Genomic DNA, 15,942 nt, shown 5'->3' on the forward strand with positions numbered 1-15,942 from the left:
AAAAATCGCGTTGGAGAATTGTGCAAAGAAAGAAAAAGCGGAAAACTGCATAGTTTATAAAATGCTCGAATAAATATGGATTAGGGTGAATGACTTATAAAAGAGAAATGAGGAATGAATAAAACTGCGTGCACATTAGCGTGATTCACATTTCAAACGGTCGCAGACGCCGCCGTACAGCTATCCTGTATTCTATTAGTAGCAGTAATGTCGATATGCATAATATATATGTTAGAATGGTACAGCAGAAAATGAAAATACAGAGAATACATTACGAATCAAAATAAACACGCTAATAAGAATTGTCATTTAAAATACATTTCATTTGTACATCTTATAGATTATTCATAATTATCCAGTAAGATAGATAGAGACTATCGCGAATTGTTTTGACAAGAATTCACGTGCAATTTCACGTGCGGATAGCAATTATGTGGAATTAATTATGCAAAATGATGGCGACAAAAAGTTCAGCAGATCGAGTTAGACGTGTTTCTTTATTTTTCTTCGATTACGTGTCATATGTTATCGCTTTGGACGACGAATTCCATTTCGCGATTATTATTTCTGAAAACTCTGACGGATAAGTGGGCGACCATCCGCGGCGCATCGTCGTCACAAAACGAAGAGCATTGACTCAGCATCGCATCTACATTTCACACCACCACCGGCCGAGATTCCACGAATATTTTGCATCGTAATTTTTCACGTTTCCCCCGCTGCTTCAGCTCTCGCCACGTGATCATAGACTTTCCCTCTCCGCCACATCGTGCTACCAGTTTAGAATAACTCGAAGCTCCGAGCTTACGTTCTCACCACTCGCAATTTCGATCTTGGGTGATTCGCGTCATTCTCCCCGTGAGCCCGATCAAAGGCATCGAAAGCACCGTCATGGAAGTTGCCAAAGGTAATTTCGACGGACTGGAGTTTGTGCATTTGCCTTGAAGTGTCTTATTGAAATTGTTACAGCTGCGCTCAATTACTTCTCATCCAGTTTGCACTCTTATGCACACTTTCAATTTGAAATATCTTCTGCGCTTCGTACTTAACATAGTTTAACTTTCGTAGAATTGAAATTAATGATTTTGTACTATCGAATCAAACGGATTTTCTAATTCACAATGGCATCTAATTCACAGAAGAAGAGTAACATTGTATTAATGGCATTAACAGTAATCTAATTGAAAATAATCTTGTTAATTCAATAACAGTATTAATGAAACAAATAACATTTTACTAACCCGGGAATAATTACTTGGGTAATTTACACCATAGTAGCGAAAAAATAAAACTCAGTTACAATTTCTTTACTGATCGAGAATTTAAACCTGTTTTTTTATTTCTCCTTACTTTTTTAGAAAATATTAAATAAATCTGTACATATAATGATCTCAAATACTAATAAATTGTAGAACAATCAACAATATGCAATTAATAATAGTGACTTTTAATTAGAGTCTTTTAAAGAGCACTTCCTGTGATGACCGTTTACGCAAAAAAAAATTAGGTAACTATTCCTGGGTTAAAATAAGGGCATGACGTATTTCATTAATATTGTTATTTAATTAACAAGATTATTTTCAATTAGTTGCTGTTGCTAATGTAACATTATTTTTTCCGTACATGCAATTTTAAGTTTATGCATAAAGATGAGGAAAATCGTAATCTCGGATAATCAATGTAGCTTTCTTTGCCATACACAAATATATACTCTATAGTAAAATTACGTATATATCTTATTTTTGTCTAAATAATTTTTGAATAGAATCCACCGCATTGTTTTAGCGTTGTTGTATTGTAATAGTTATTCATAATACGCCAAATTATTGGTTGGCTCAATATATGGTCAATTATTGGTAGCTATTTACAAACACAACAGTTAGCCTGATTTACCAGCCACATCTGATACGTTTATTTAACTAATGTTTACACATTTATTTCTAGAAATTCCCATTATTATTTGAAATTCATAACAGGTTATATTCTGTCTTCATTTCAACATAATATTAACTAAATTATTAACTTCAATCGAGATTAATTAAATGCGTTAATTGCAATGTGCTAAATATAGTATGTATTAAAATTTACCCTGAAATCATGGTAGTTGTGGAACATGTACCACCAAGAATTTTATGCGAGCTATTCTGATTAATATCCACCATAATAAAAAATATTAATATCTATTACATTAAAATATAAAATGTTTGATTAATTTTACTAAAATATATCTAGGAAATTTCAATAATTTTTCAAAATTTACCAATCTGCTTGGTAATTTTTATTACGTTGTAAAATGTCGTTTGTATATTTTAAAAATTCCTTGGTTGCCAAGTTGTCCCAAGTTTGTAGTGAATTTAAGGGTAAAATATAACAAAAAATTCTCTCCGTGTAATAAACAAAATCGACCTCTCTCTCCAACACGAATTATTTAAGAATCTTTTTGAAGTTCGCAAAATCCAATCTACAAGAGTAATATGTTCTTTCAGTAAACGACTCGAGCAGCAGCCTCGTCGAGCAATCGTTGAACGTAACATCGGCGACGAAATCCGTCTCGACATCGAAATCTGTGCAGAGCGTCCAGACAAAATCAGTCATGGAGTCGTCGACCTCAGTTAAATCCGTCACTGCCTCCTCTACCAGATCTCAACAATCGATGGAGTACGAGGAGTCGGTCGAGTACAGCGATTAGTGCCATTAAAGTAATGTGAATCCCTCTAATTAAAAAAAAAAGACATCGACAAACGGGAAGAAAAATGTAACGGAATTCGGCTCGATTTGATTCGTCGTGTGTTCAAGGATTCATTCTCGGGCAAAAAGTAAACGTATCGTTTTGACGTCGCTTGATTCATCCAATTTCTCCTGCGGCAAGGAATATTCGCATACCAAAAGCGGCGGATTATTCGCAATGGTGAGCCTCAGTGGAAGATTAACGACGAAATTCCGGGTGCTGTTCTCCAATTCGACCTCGGGAATCAGGGTCGATGATCATGCGGGGATGAGAAAGTCGAACTGACGGGTCAAGGCGTCCACCCGACGAGATTGCGCACCGAAATAACGTGCCCGCGCCGCATGCACGCAGTCGCGCTATGCGATGATACGACGAGAAGAAATACGACGAGTCAGAAGAGACGGATGGAGCGGAAGAAATTGAAAACGTGCGCGCGAAGGAACGCTCGCAAATCTCTGGCCCTTATCCAATCGATGCGGTTCGCCGCCAAGTAGCAAACCCGCGCACCTTCCCTTTTTCTTCCGAGAATTTTCCCTAACCGGCCCACCGCCGCTCTCTACTCGAGTACGCAGATCGATCACGGTCGCGTCTCGGCACCTCACTCATTTATCTTTGTACAATAAAATTTGTAAGGCAATGATATACCGCGTTTGTTCGTTAACCCTTTTCTCATTTTAATTACACAATTTAAAAGTAACTCTCCAACCATTCGTATAAGGCATAAATCAAAGACAAGGCATAAATTGCTCCAATTATTTCAGTGCGTATAGTCGTGAAATTTGTCTCTGAAATATGTGTGTGCATACGTTTTAAATAAATAACTTGACATAAATTAATTAATTAACGTAAAAAATATGAACTTAACATTTGCGCAAATTTGAAAAATGATCTTTAAACTTGAATTAATCGTTTCATCATGCATCAGTATGTAATTCAAGACTAATAGCAAAAAAATTAGAGAAATGATGACATTCGTCGAGTACCATATTGTTATAAGAAGAAAATAATCAAACATATTTAAATCTTTAAATTAATACACATGGAAATTGAAATGCACACGGCGTGAGAATTCTACTGGTAACATTTTGCCATAAATGCAATAAAGCGTCTTGTAACATCAGCCGGCAATGCTAAAGTTGAAAAAATTCCAGAAGAAAACCATCGTGAGCAACTTTTACCTCATGTACCTCATGTACAGAATAACTAGAGTATCATAATTCTCATATCACTTCTCCCTCTCATCGTGCAATACTAAACTAAGCTGGCGCAGCTGCGCCTACGCCTCGACAGCAGGAGGAAGTACCGTGTTGACCAAAAGAAATACGATTTAAGAGAAAAACGGATATCGAGGGTAGCACGGCGAACGAGGGCGAGCGATAAAGAAAAGCCGCCGGGTAAGTCCGCAGGGACACCCTCTAAGATTAAGAAAAGAAAAAAGAAAAAGCTTCCAGTGCTCCGCGGGATGTACAATAAGCGATGAAAGTTTTAGAGCTGCGCAAACAATAAGTTCAACGTAACGTAACGTCTTCAGAATTCACAACAAGTAACTGCCTCGCATTGAACTGGGAGGGGGAAGGGGGATTGAGATCTTGACACGACGAACAGGGAATTTCAATATCCTGTCGCTCAGGCAAATAGAGCAAACATATACTTGTGAAGATATGGGATTTCACGGGGCGCTTCTGCAATTGCGGGGGGAGCACGAATCGAATGATCCGCAGGAAACATTTGCTTCTATGTCCTGTGAGTGAATTCCGCGTTTTTCACGATTAATATATCATCTTAAAAGTCCATACAAACTGCAAGAAAAGTGACGTCTCTTCGATCATTTAATATTTATCGCATAGATAAATATTTTACACGTGATTTGAACTTCATGAATCTATGATTATATATTAGTCTACATGGTCTATCAGCTAAAAATTATTGCTTTAAATATTTAATATTAATAAAGAATTTTTTAGCCTTCTCGACATATATTTATTCAATTTATACCATAACTTATGAAACATGAGTCGTCAAATGCAAGTTATTACAGGAAATGCCTACAAAAAAGATTCTCCAATATATATGTATATACATACAAATGTATATATATTTAAATATACATATATAAATATATGTACATATATAACTTGAATCAAATCTATCTTCTCTCTTTCTTAATACACTCAATCATAAAAGCGTGACGCAGATTTAACCGAGATGAATCGCTTACGGGAATCCTCGCAAAAGCAGGTCACATACATCATCGAGCCACATACAATCTTCCAATATCCGTTCAGAAGTCCTGCGTGATGGAAAGAAATAGAAAGTGAATCGTCCGTGACTCGCCTTATTCCACGCAAGAGGTCATCTTTTACGTGACCAAATATTTGGATGACAGAAACGAGAGATGTCATTTGAGAAGCTCGACACTTGCCTGTTAATGCGTATAGGATCTTCTGTAAGAATAGATCTTCACGCCTGGGATATCTTAGCTAATTTCGTCGGAAGCTAGCTTCCACGGATTTCGAAATCCAAGGTTGTATCTAAATAGTGAATATATACTCAAAAAATACTTCTTTTTCTGGGTATATTGAAATTTTTTCCAATATATACAATCATTTATTCACAGCATAATAAAACACACAAATAAAACATTGCGAGATAATTTTGTATACTTTGAACCTCGAAGGAAATCCGATGACAAGATATCTATCACCTGTTCTCGAATGCATGCACATATTATAGTCAATCCATCACAATACATCATAGCTGAACAAGATTGTTAGGCGGGTACGTAATAGAGACAAGATACATCAATTAAAGAAACGTCCAATGAAGATGAGGTCGATTTTTCCGGAATATCCAATAGCTTTTAAGCTTTCGTTAAAAATTGATTTCGTTAAAAATTTATCAATCCGATAAGAAACGAGAGAGTTAAGTAAGAATTTCGCTAATTGCAAATAGAACAATAACGCTCACTAACCTTATCCTTGTAAAAGCCATTTATCGAAGAACCGTTATCGCACTTTACTTGTATAATAGCCTTATCGGCGTGCCGAAATGTTGCTGTACAATAAATATCCGCCCCAATGTGCACGTTTCTTTTATCGTGGGAATCGAGGGCGGATTAGGGGAGACCATTTCTTTCGGATATTTACGCCACATTATTTAGCGTAACTTTATTGCAATGCTAGATTCCGTAACTGAAAATCTAGATTTCTATCCTCCAATAAGAAATGTATGTGATATCAGCAAGGGCAGCTAAAATTCTGGAATAGTGAACCACAATCGTGTTTCTTATCATAAATTTTTAAAATATGATTTAGGAAATTTTTTTATATTAGAAAGATTATTATTTATTAAAAGTAAAATATTTAGAATAGCATATGCTAATTTTTTGTGATAATAAAATATATAATATAAATTCTTAAATATAGTCCTTCTAGAGTTTTTGGAAGACTATTCTATGGTGATACCATTTATCACGTTAGATCTTTTTTCTGCATGCACATCAATATATAAAATGATATAAAACTGATGCTGCCAGTCGAGAAGTAAAAGTATCTACATATATAAATCAATGCACTCCGCTTTTCTCGGCAGCAGCTTTTAGCAACTTTACTTCGTCATCAATACCGTATGTTATCTATCGACCAACTCTCTATATTCGTGTAACCGATATGATGAATCGCGTACATTCATGCCTGATACGCCGGTGTAAATATAACCGGTGTAAAAATTTCAGGCGAAATTTTATATATGCAAATGATTTATAACCACTTAAGTAAAATTTCTATTCTTCGACAATATGACAAATATAGGCTCAACACTTTTAACTTTATATTACTTAAAAGACATTAAAGTTATATTATTACAAAATTTATTATTAATTCGTCATTATAACGAATCTAATAGAAAATATATCCTCGTCACTTTTACTATTATTCTTTTAATTGCTTGATTTCACAAACAAGGTCAACTTTAACTGATAAAAGACACGTGATACGGGAAAGTTAACTCGAGAGATATCTCTTAGGAGGGACCACATCCTACATATTTTAAGCATCCAATGTGTCTTATAAGAAAAAACTACGGTCCTCGAGATTCTAAATTCCCGAGTGATATATTTATATTGTCACGGTGCCCGGTGCACACGAAAAGGTTTTTCCAATTCATAGAAGCGAGTTTGCGATCTTTTCAGTTGCAGCTTATTTATGAGAGTTATTCCGTTGCCAATGCGATTCGCAAATAAAAATAATCTAGCGGTAGACTGGATCTATCTACGTGCAATTTTCGCGTAACTTGGTAGAGCGGTCCGCTCTTGAACTCGCAACTCGCTTCGTTTCATTTACTAAATGGGGAGACATTAAAATTTGAGTGCCGGAGATTTATTATGAGAAACGTCGGTAATGATACTCGGGAAATAAGAAGCAAATTGATATGCGCACTTTAAGTGGAGTGATTGAAGTTAAATCGAATAAAAAGTTTATCGCAGAAGCAGCAATATGTTTATTTATTCTACTTCGCAAGTTAAGTTCGTTAAAATTCTTATAGCGATGCATATGATTTATGGTGGAAACGCGTAAATTGATACTTCATTATAAAACTATTTTTAAAATTTATATCAGAGTAATAAATTAATATTAACACAGAAACTTTTCGTTAATAAGTATTAATATAATTAACATTCTGCGGTTTCAAAAATAAATAAATTACAATATAATTACGAAAATAAAATAAAGTTGCAATGATTAAAGTAAACTAAAAGTAAAGTAGGTTGTATACTGTTACTATAATATTAAAAGACATGAGGAAACTTTGATTCGCCTCCTTTTGGCAAAAAAAAAGAAGAAATTAGGCCTGCCTAACAAGATCTTGCAGAATTAAACTCCCCCAATACCCCAACGCAAAGAATTTTCCTTCAACTTCGTTTCGCTTGCGTGCTTCCCCAAATTGGTAGATTCCAACAAAGATAAGGGGAAAGAGAGTGAGAGAGACGAACTCGGAGGATGCGGGAAAAAATATTTGGAATAAAATATTTTGTCGAAGATGGTATCACGTATTTGAGATTATTATGTCTTATCATTGTTATGTCACATCAATACCCTCCACGCTTTGAAGCTTCTCTTTGTCAACATATCTTCCTCTCCCTGTCGTTGATTTCTTTTCTTTTTCCACGCTCAGAAAAGCATACGAGACATTCTTCGTTTCGTTCAGCTTCCAAAATCAATATTGACGTGGAAACGAGAAGAAGTGCTCTGTTTTTAATGTCAATATTTGACTTTCCTACATCCAAAGCAATGGAACATGTGTGCGACAAATTTAAATATACATGTCCATTTTTTGCCAAGAATATTCGCCAGGATATTATATCGTAATCGTAAAATATAAAACGCGATCAAAAACGCTAAAGTAATATTATCTTTATAAAATGTTAAAATAGTTTGTGTAAACTTTTTCAACAATATATGTTTGATAATGTTTACATTATCAAAATATTTATGTCTAAATCCTGCTTATGTAAACTAATTTATCTTGAGACAATAGTAGTTAGTAGAGATCAAGTTAAAATATAGAATAAAACTTCAGAAGTCTATAAAAATTCTTGTAATTTTTTTTGAAACTTTACGCGAGATATATTGATAAGCTGATTATATAATTCTTACAATATAGATACAGTATTAATAACTGCGTCATGAAAGAAGATGTTAAAAGATATCATCATCTTTAAGAGAGAAGATTTAAGAGATATTATCATCTTTAATCGAGTCTAACTTTTTCAAAAATTTCTTTAAAACTAAACTAAAAATCTTCAACATAAATCATAGTTATCTAGCGCAGATCTAAATCTACGTGCATCTTCGATAAACATATCTCTAATAAGACTTCCGCGAAATAACGTAGCACATACTCATGTAGATAGTATACGATACATTTCAAACACTAATATATTTTCCGGCAATATCTTTCTACGGCTTACCGTAGGATCCAGTCGTCTATCGCATGTTATATGTTCTCATATTTCGAGCTGCATAAATATCCAGCTCTGTGTGGAGCTTAGACGCTACGAGCAGCGCACAGCGTGAGGACAGCAAACGAGTAAAGTATAATTTAAAGGCTAATGTTAATTTATTCCGTGCTTATTGACATCCTGAGGAATCTCGGTCTGGCGACTCACCTGCTACTGTTGACGGAGGTGTTGCTTCTGCTGCGTTTGGAAATGATGGAATCACCTCGATTTACGACACCCTTGTGAGTGATGCTGAACGTCCTGAGTCTATACAAGTCATCGCTTTCCCGAGGATTGTACGCCTTTTCCGGTAGACTGTGCACACGAGGTCGTATGTGATTCGGCACTGTAACACAATAGAAAAAGAAATTAATTAAGAGAATTTTTAACAATATTATTTACAATATAAAATGTATATATAAAAGAGAAAATATGTTGAACTATTGTTAGTAATGACGCTTGATACATTAATAATTACGTTCAGAGTATTTAATAATACCGCAGCGACAAATTCAAATTATTTCAAGATCAAGATATGATATGTATATCGAACTCTTCATAAAGAAAAAATAATTAATACATGTCTGTATTTAATATTTATGGATATTTTTAATAATATAACTATAAATCTCTTTGTTTTTGACACATCTTGTACGAATGCGCGTCTTGTACGAAGTATAATCGCGAATGATGTTCGTGATATGCCGATAATGGTAATTTTATCGATGTTTAAGCGTGATTACTAGCGAATAATCAAAAGCATATACAGCGGGGTTTGGTCCTTGCATGACAAACGGCTTCTGGTAGAATTACAATCAACGCTGATTGACCTATAAATTGATACACGTTGACAGCTAATCTAACACGCGTCGCGTGTAGCAGACGGTACAGATGTAACCGTTGTAAAATCCGGCACTTAGCACAAAACGTACCTTTCCGTTCTATTCCACACCACGAGCTTGTCAATGCAATGCAATGTAATCACTTAGCTAAGGCGAACACTTTGCCGGTGCACGTGACAGCGCCGACTTTTGTACGACGTTATTACGCCGCTATAACACGGCTAGATAAACGACAACCGATGGTATAGCTAAACCAATATCGCCCAGTTAAATATTCAATTCCATTACCGAGCGACATCAATTCAACGTCGAGCTGTATATTGCACAGCAATAATTTTAGTATGCAACTCGAGTGCTGTCGTTATCGCACAATTACTGGCCAAACGCGGGAAAGCTAGATTTTCCTCGAAAAGATATTAATTATTAGCAAATCATTCAATGATTCGTTTGAAGGCTCTTCGCGTAATTCGCTTTTCTGTAAAATGCGTGACTGACACAACAGAGTATTAATACGTAAACGTGCAAACGGCAGCAGTAATACGAGTAATACCGAGAATAGAGAGAAAGTCAAGAAACGGAAGAGACAGACATACAAATGAGATGCCGTTTCCCGAGTCCGTTTCCTTCCAAGGACTGCTATTTCGCTTGAATAACGAAGACGAAGGGGGTCAGCTTGAGTGAGCGACCACTCACCGTAATTTGTCATCCAAAAGTGTCGACGGATGATTAAACGGATGATTAAACGACGGAGAAAATTGTTGCTGTGGCTTCTTCAACGCAGGAAAAATTGTCGCGACGACACTCGACCATGAATCGTCCCGCAAATATCAACAAATGTGTAATGTACATTATGCATAATCACTAATCAGTTATCTGTTATAATGAGATGCCCTAAATCCCGGCTGCAGACAAACAATTTTGCGAATCATATATACCGATCGATACCTTTCCCCAAATAAACAAAATGCATAATTAACAAAGCGCGTAATTATTGAGTTCTTGGACATGAAACATATGACAGTTTTCGGGACACATCGCTAACAAGTCCATATTAAATTGTACGGCGTATTACTAACAATACGTATATGCGAGAATACAAAATTAATTGCGAGGTACGCAAAAGCTCCATGGACATATATTCGCTATCCTCAGCCGAACGTAAATTTATTTTTAACAAAAAATCTAGTTACGACTTGAAATATTAAATCTCGCATTATATAACTTTTTTGTAACTTTTCAACGTACTATATTTTAAATATCTCTGAAAATGCCTTCCAAATTAAAATTCTGTTTGAAAAAAAGTTTGTCAGGTGAAGATCACTCGATGTTACACGGAGGCTAAAAATTTGCTCTCGCATATCTAAAGTTTAATTCACAAAAATCTCCAAGCTTTCATCAAAGATATTTCGCAAGTTACATTTGCAACTGAAGCACGTATTACTTTTTTCTTCAAGGCAATTAGCGCTTCAGCGCGAAATTCGATTCCAATTTAAAGAGTTCTTTGAATTATACAACCGAATGAACTAATTGAGATGCATTTCTCAGGGCTCGAGATCTCATCCCTTTGTCAAGACCAACCGCTGGGTCAAGTAAATATACTCACGAGGAAGAATCGATCGGCGGCCGGCCCAGCTTCACAGGTATAATTAAACCGCCGCGCGCTTATGACCGAAAACGAGCTTGGTAGATTCGTTTCCGACTTGTACGGCTTTCCGAATGAATGGTATTACGAGCCGGAAGAACCGACCTGGCGCAAGCGACGTCGGTCATTAGCGATTTTTAACGGAATGATTTACGGAACCGTTTGTTATCTTTACGGACCACGCAAGTTATCCGTTGTGTTACTCCCGACCTTATGCATTCTCGTTTATGCTTTTCTCTGCGCGGTACAAAAGTGACAAGAACAAAATGATTAATATTAATAAGCGCAACTGGGTTATCCTGCTCATGGAAAGCTACCGACTTAAAATCTGCTTGCACTTTTACAACGGAGGCTGCTGGCTCGATTTACTTCGCGCTATTGGCATCATGTCAAGATATTCTCGATATTTTTGTTAACAAAATAACAGATATATTGAGTCAATAGTTGTTTCGTATGAAATTTGCATCTACTTTCTTAAAACATTGGGCCGAGATCACGCGATTAAGCCGGACAATGCAATACATATATATTATTTTCTTTAAATTAAAGGTTTCTGTTATTTAAAACTTACGTTTGTGCATGTTCGATCATAACATTATTTTCGGATTAATTTAAATTCATGCCCGTCGTTCCAACTGGATAAAATTATTCTGAGCAGGTATTTTGGTTCGTTTACCATCCAAGCTGTTCAAGCTTCTAATAATATCGCACTCATGAAACTCAAACTATAATGCCTGGAATTCTCGGCATTCATCCGACATAATATTTAAAAAATTAAAAGAGAGTGCTCTAATCATACTAATCTGTACATCACGACAAACGATCGAAAAAATTTGTATTAAAAAAGCTGATAACTCGTATTTTTTTTTTAATTTTAAATCATACAACAATGCAAACAACAATAGATTTACATATTAATAAATTTTGCAATTTATAAAGAATATATTTTGCTTTATGATTTTTAATACAACAAAAAATTACTTAAAAATATATCAAAATGATTTGGAAGAATATCTCTTGCAACCAAATAACTTTCCTTAAATAGCTTTTATTTTAAATTACTATATTTATAACAAAATTCATTGTATATGCGATCTGTTATATTTATTTTCAAGCATATACGCTGTTCTGCTCGCTGAAATATAATTAACTACTTTTATTTCAGGAAGTTTCATCATAACAACGACTTCATGTTTACAATTGCGCCGTGATATAATTTCCATACTTATCTTTGCAGATTTTGCTCAGCAACTTTATATCTGTGAAAATCGCATGCCACGTTTGTATGTATCAAAGCACTTCAACCATTAATTTAATTATAATCAACGAAACACTCAAGAAGTTCCAAGCCTCCGCTGGCGGATCTAATTACATCAATAGCATTACTAAAAGTTAGCTTGTTCGAAAGTACTATAGACTTTTTGCCGGAATGAACTGTACACATTATATCCATGACAAGAAGTCTACAGGTTACGCGTGCTCAAATATAAATTAATCATATAATTAGCAAGATTGAGATTAAACATCATGCTTTATACATTCTCTGTTATTGAGATTAAAATATGTGTATGTCGCATTATTAATATTTATATAATATGTAAACAAGATAAAAACTACATGAGAAATCAAATACGGAATATAAATGGAATAAAACGTTTTGACACACGTTTTTGTATTATATACTGAATTTCTACAACAGTTCTGGTAAATCTTTAAAAGTTTCGTATAAATCAGTGATAAAATCAATAACAATTTACCAATATAATCACATTTTAACGGTCAGGGTTTCGCATATTATATTTACGCTACCGAACTTTTGTTTCGTGGAAATTTAATCCGAAGAAGAGGGTTCGTGAAAAACATTAAATAATAGAACGGGTCTCGAAGGTAAGGAATTAAGCGACAAAGGATAGAAAAAAATTCTCTCAAAGATTCTCACGAAGGAACGACAAATCTTCTTAAGATATTTTATTTGATTGTACGTTGTCCTCGTTGTTGAAAAAATTTTTTGCAATATGGAAAAATGCCCTATTTCCTGAAGAATGCGTGTATCCTTGATTTTTGGAAGTTTCACGCGCGGAGTTTTTACGTTCTTGAATTGATTTTAAAAATCTCCTAAGTCTACACGAATCATCGGAATAATATTATATGGGAGATCTCAATAATTCAGAAAATATTAGGATCTGTCATACGCACAAGACAGCCGATTCTTTGAATCTTTATGTCTTTTAAATTTTAAATCTTCAAACTTTGTACTCAAATAAGTCTCCCTTAAGATTCACAATTTGGAAGTTCTTAGATTACTCTTCAAGTTAGCATACTAAGCCTGTTTTATTAAAAACAAGAATTATACTATAAATAAATGAAAATTCTGGATAATCTTCCTAATAAATATTAAAAAAAGATTTTTATTTTTATTATTTTGTCACTAATGTCACCAATTTGTCTCATTCTATTATAACTTACAGTTTACAGTACAATATTGTTACAATATGGAAGCGTCACGCTGTTGGCACAAAATATTTGCTAAACAAAGACAGCGAGGAGGTAATTAATTTCAAGTTAATATAGCTGTTTTGGATACCTAGATAATCTGACAATTTCATGCAGTTTCCAAATTACACCTGGATGGATGGCATATATTATCTAGTTGAAAAGGATCATCGGCGATAACTGCAGGCGTATAAAACTCCAGGGATAAAACTCAATAAATTAAATTACTTGCAACAATAAATTAAATTACTTGCGACTGTTAAATTGATAAGTGCGATAATGATTTATATTAATTGAAGAAGCACGCGGACATTAAAAGACACCGGTAGCTACCAAGGTAGATAAATAGTGAGATAAATCGTTATTTAGTGACGAATTAAAACGATTAATCGCGTGCAATCCGAAGAAAGTAATATTAGCGCGATTTGAACGTTTATTCGTAACACGTCACAATTCACGGAGTTGCCTAACGGCGAGGGATTTAACCAAGCGAAATTAATTTCGCACTTCGCTCACGTATATTAAACTCAATATTACTGCCTTAAACTTCGAGTGCGGTGAGCGATTAATTAAAGCATCGCGGACGGGGCGAGTGCAACGCGGGGTACACAACTTTTGCCACGGAAAATGAACTTTAGACTTTCAGATTACGCGTCCCGTCGTCGGTTTCTAAGAGTGGAAACGCACGACGCGCGCTTTTCCGTCGCACTCGCCCTCGCGAGAAAAAGCCCGACATTCGCATATAAATGAATCTCTCCATTCTCCAAGAGGATTAGCCTCGGAAGTAGGCCACCTTTGGAGACTAATTCCACGACAGTTACGAGACAATCCCTTTATATCAACTTATTATGACGTGAGTCTGCCGCATATGCGGTAGGCTCACAACGTTTCACACGTCTCACGTGCACACGTTCATTAATACGTAATTGCTTTACTTAGTCGCTGTTGGAACGGAGAGCATAACATGCACTATGTTTACATTTACGAAATGTAGCATGAAGCTTCAGCATTTTAGTATCTTCATTAAGCGCAGCAAGGATCAGCGACCATAAAGAGTACTTTAAGTTTTATGATATGAACGCGCGGGGGACAATAATAAAGTGATGAAACGCGTAAACGAGAATAAATATCGTATTAATTATCCGTCACGTCGCACTGCTACGTTGCGCCCCATTCGGGATGCAAAATGATACAGACGAATAGGGGTAGTATGTCAAGGGTGATGGCGCGCTCTCTTTTTCTTTTTCTGTATCTCTCCTTCAATCCGCACAGTTGAAAACAAGTGAACGGGAATATAAAATTTCAGGAGTATAGATCCATCGTGTATTATTATCGTAAATAAAAATAAAAGTCAGAAGTTTAAAAATTCATTTCAAATAAAATTCATTTCCGTGTAAAATTTAATACACGGAAATGTAATCTACACGATATTTTTGTAAAATATATATAATGGCATTGACTAGTGCGTTTAATCTAAAATATTGACAGCAAATTTATTAGCATGCAGTCATTGAAAAATAAGTAATGAATTCCAATCGATACGTCAAGCTATTCGCTCGCGAATAGATTAAAGCATCATTTTTAGCAACCCAAGTGTCCAGCTTATCAACAGCTATAAACAATTTTATTATCTCGCGACAGCTATCACGTTCAAATAGACAATCAAATCCGACTAAAATCTATTATTAAAACAAAATATCCTTAAAAATGTAAAAAGTAATAATGTCCAAGGAATACAATTTTATCCAAGCACTGAAAATATTATAACACATTAATTGGTCTAATGTATGAATATTATTATAATTTTATTAGTTACATTTATATATATTATAGTTATGCCTGCAAATGTTTCGAACTGTTTATACGTCGCAATTATCCGTAAATGTACCAACAGAAATGTCGTTAATCGACGTGCTAAACAAATATCCAGCCATGATTGATGCTGCAGATTACTCTACGTATTTGGATTTCAAACATGAAAGCTATTGTCTATCTCATATTGAACGAAATCAATTTAGTCGCTTTAAATATGAAGGTTGAGCTAGTTAGAAATCCGCGCGCACAGGATTCCACGGACTCTAAATCTGCTGTATACGTGTATATACGTAAACTAAAATATTGCAATTAATTATCCGTGCATGAATTCGTCCTTTGTATTTTTGAAAATAACATTAAACATCAAACTTGATTGGATTTACATTGAGCGACGGTCGTACATCGTCGCACTCGTACTCAATGC

General features: G+C 35.0%; 1 protein-coding gene and 1 long non-coding RNA gene across 5 annotated transcripts in view; one reads left to right on the top strand and one right to left on the bottom strand.

The window, feature by feature from the left end:
• Window positions 1-15,942, bottom strand: part of LOC139775094 (uncharacterized) — a 46,706-nt gene that overhangs the window by 23,979 nt on the left and 6,785 nt on the right. For all 4 annotated transcript variants that reach the window (XM_071710824.1, XM_071710821.1, XM_071710823.1 and 1 more), the window contains exon 4: window positions 8,895-9,072. In XM_071710824.1, the coding sequence (XP_071566925.1) occupies window positions 8,895-9,072 (178 nt within the window). The remainder of the gene's footprint in view (window positions 1-8,894; window positions 9,073-15,942) is intronic.
• On the top strand, window positions 479-3,368 carry LOC139775093 (uncharacterized). Its single transcript, XR_011718733.1, has 2 exons — window positions 479-907; window positions 2,487-3,368. It is a non-coding gene; the product is annotated as an uncharacterized lncRNA (long non-coding RNA).

The sequence above is a fragment of the Temnothorax nylanderi genome, unplaced genomic scaffold, assembly GCF_030848795.1.
Source record: "Temnothorax nylanderi isolate EJ_2023f unplaced genomic scaffold, tnyl_v1.0 TNYL_tig0092_pilon, whole genome shotgun sequence".
Classification (NCBI taxonomy): Eukaryota; Metazoa; Arthropoda; class Insecta; order Hymenoptera; family Formicidae; genus Temnothorax; species Temnothorax nylanderi.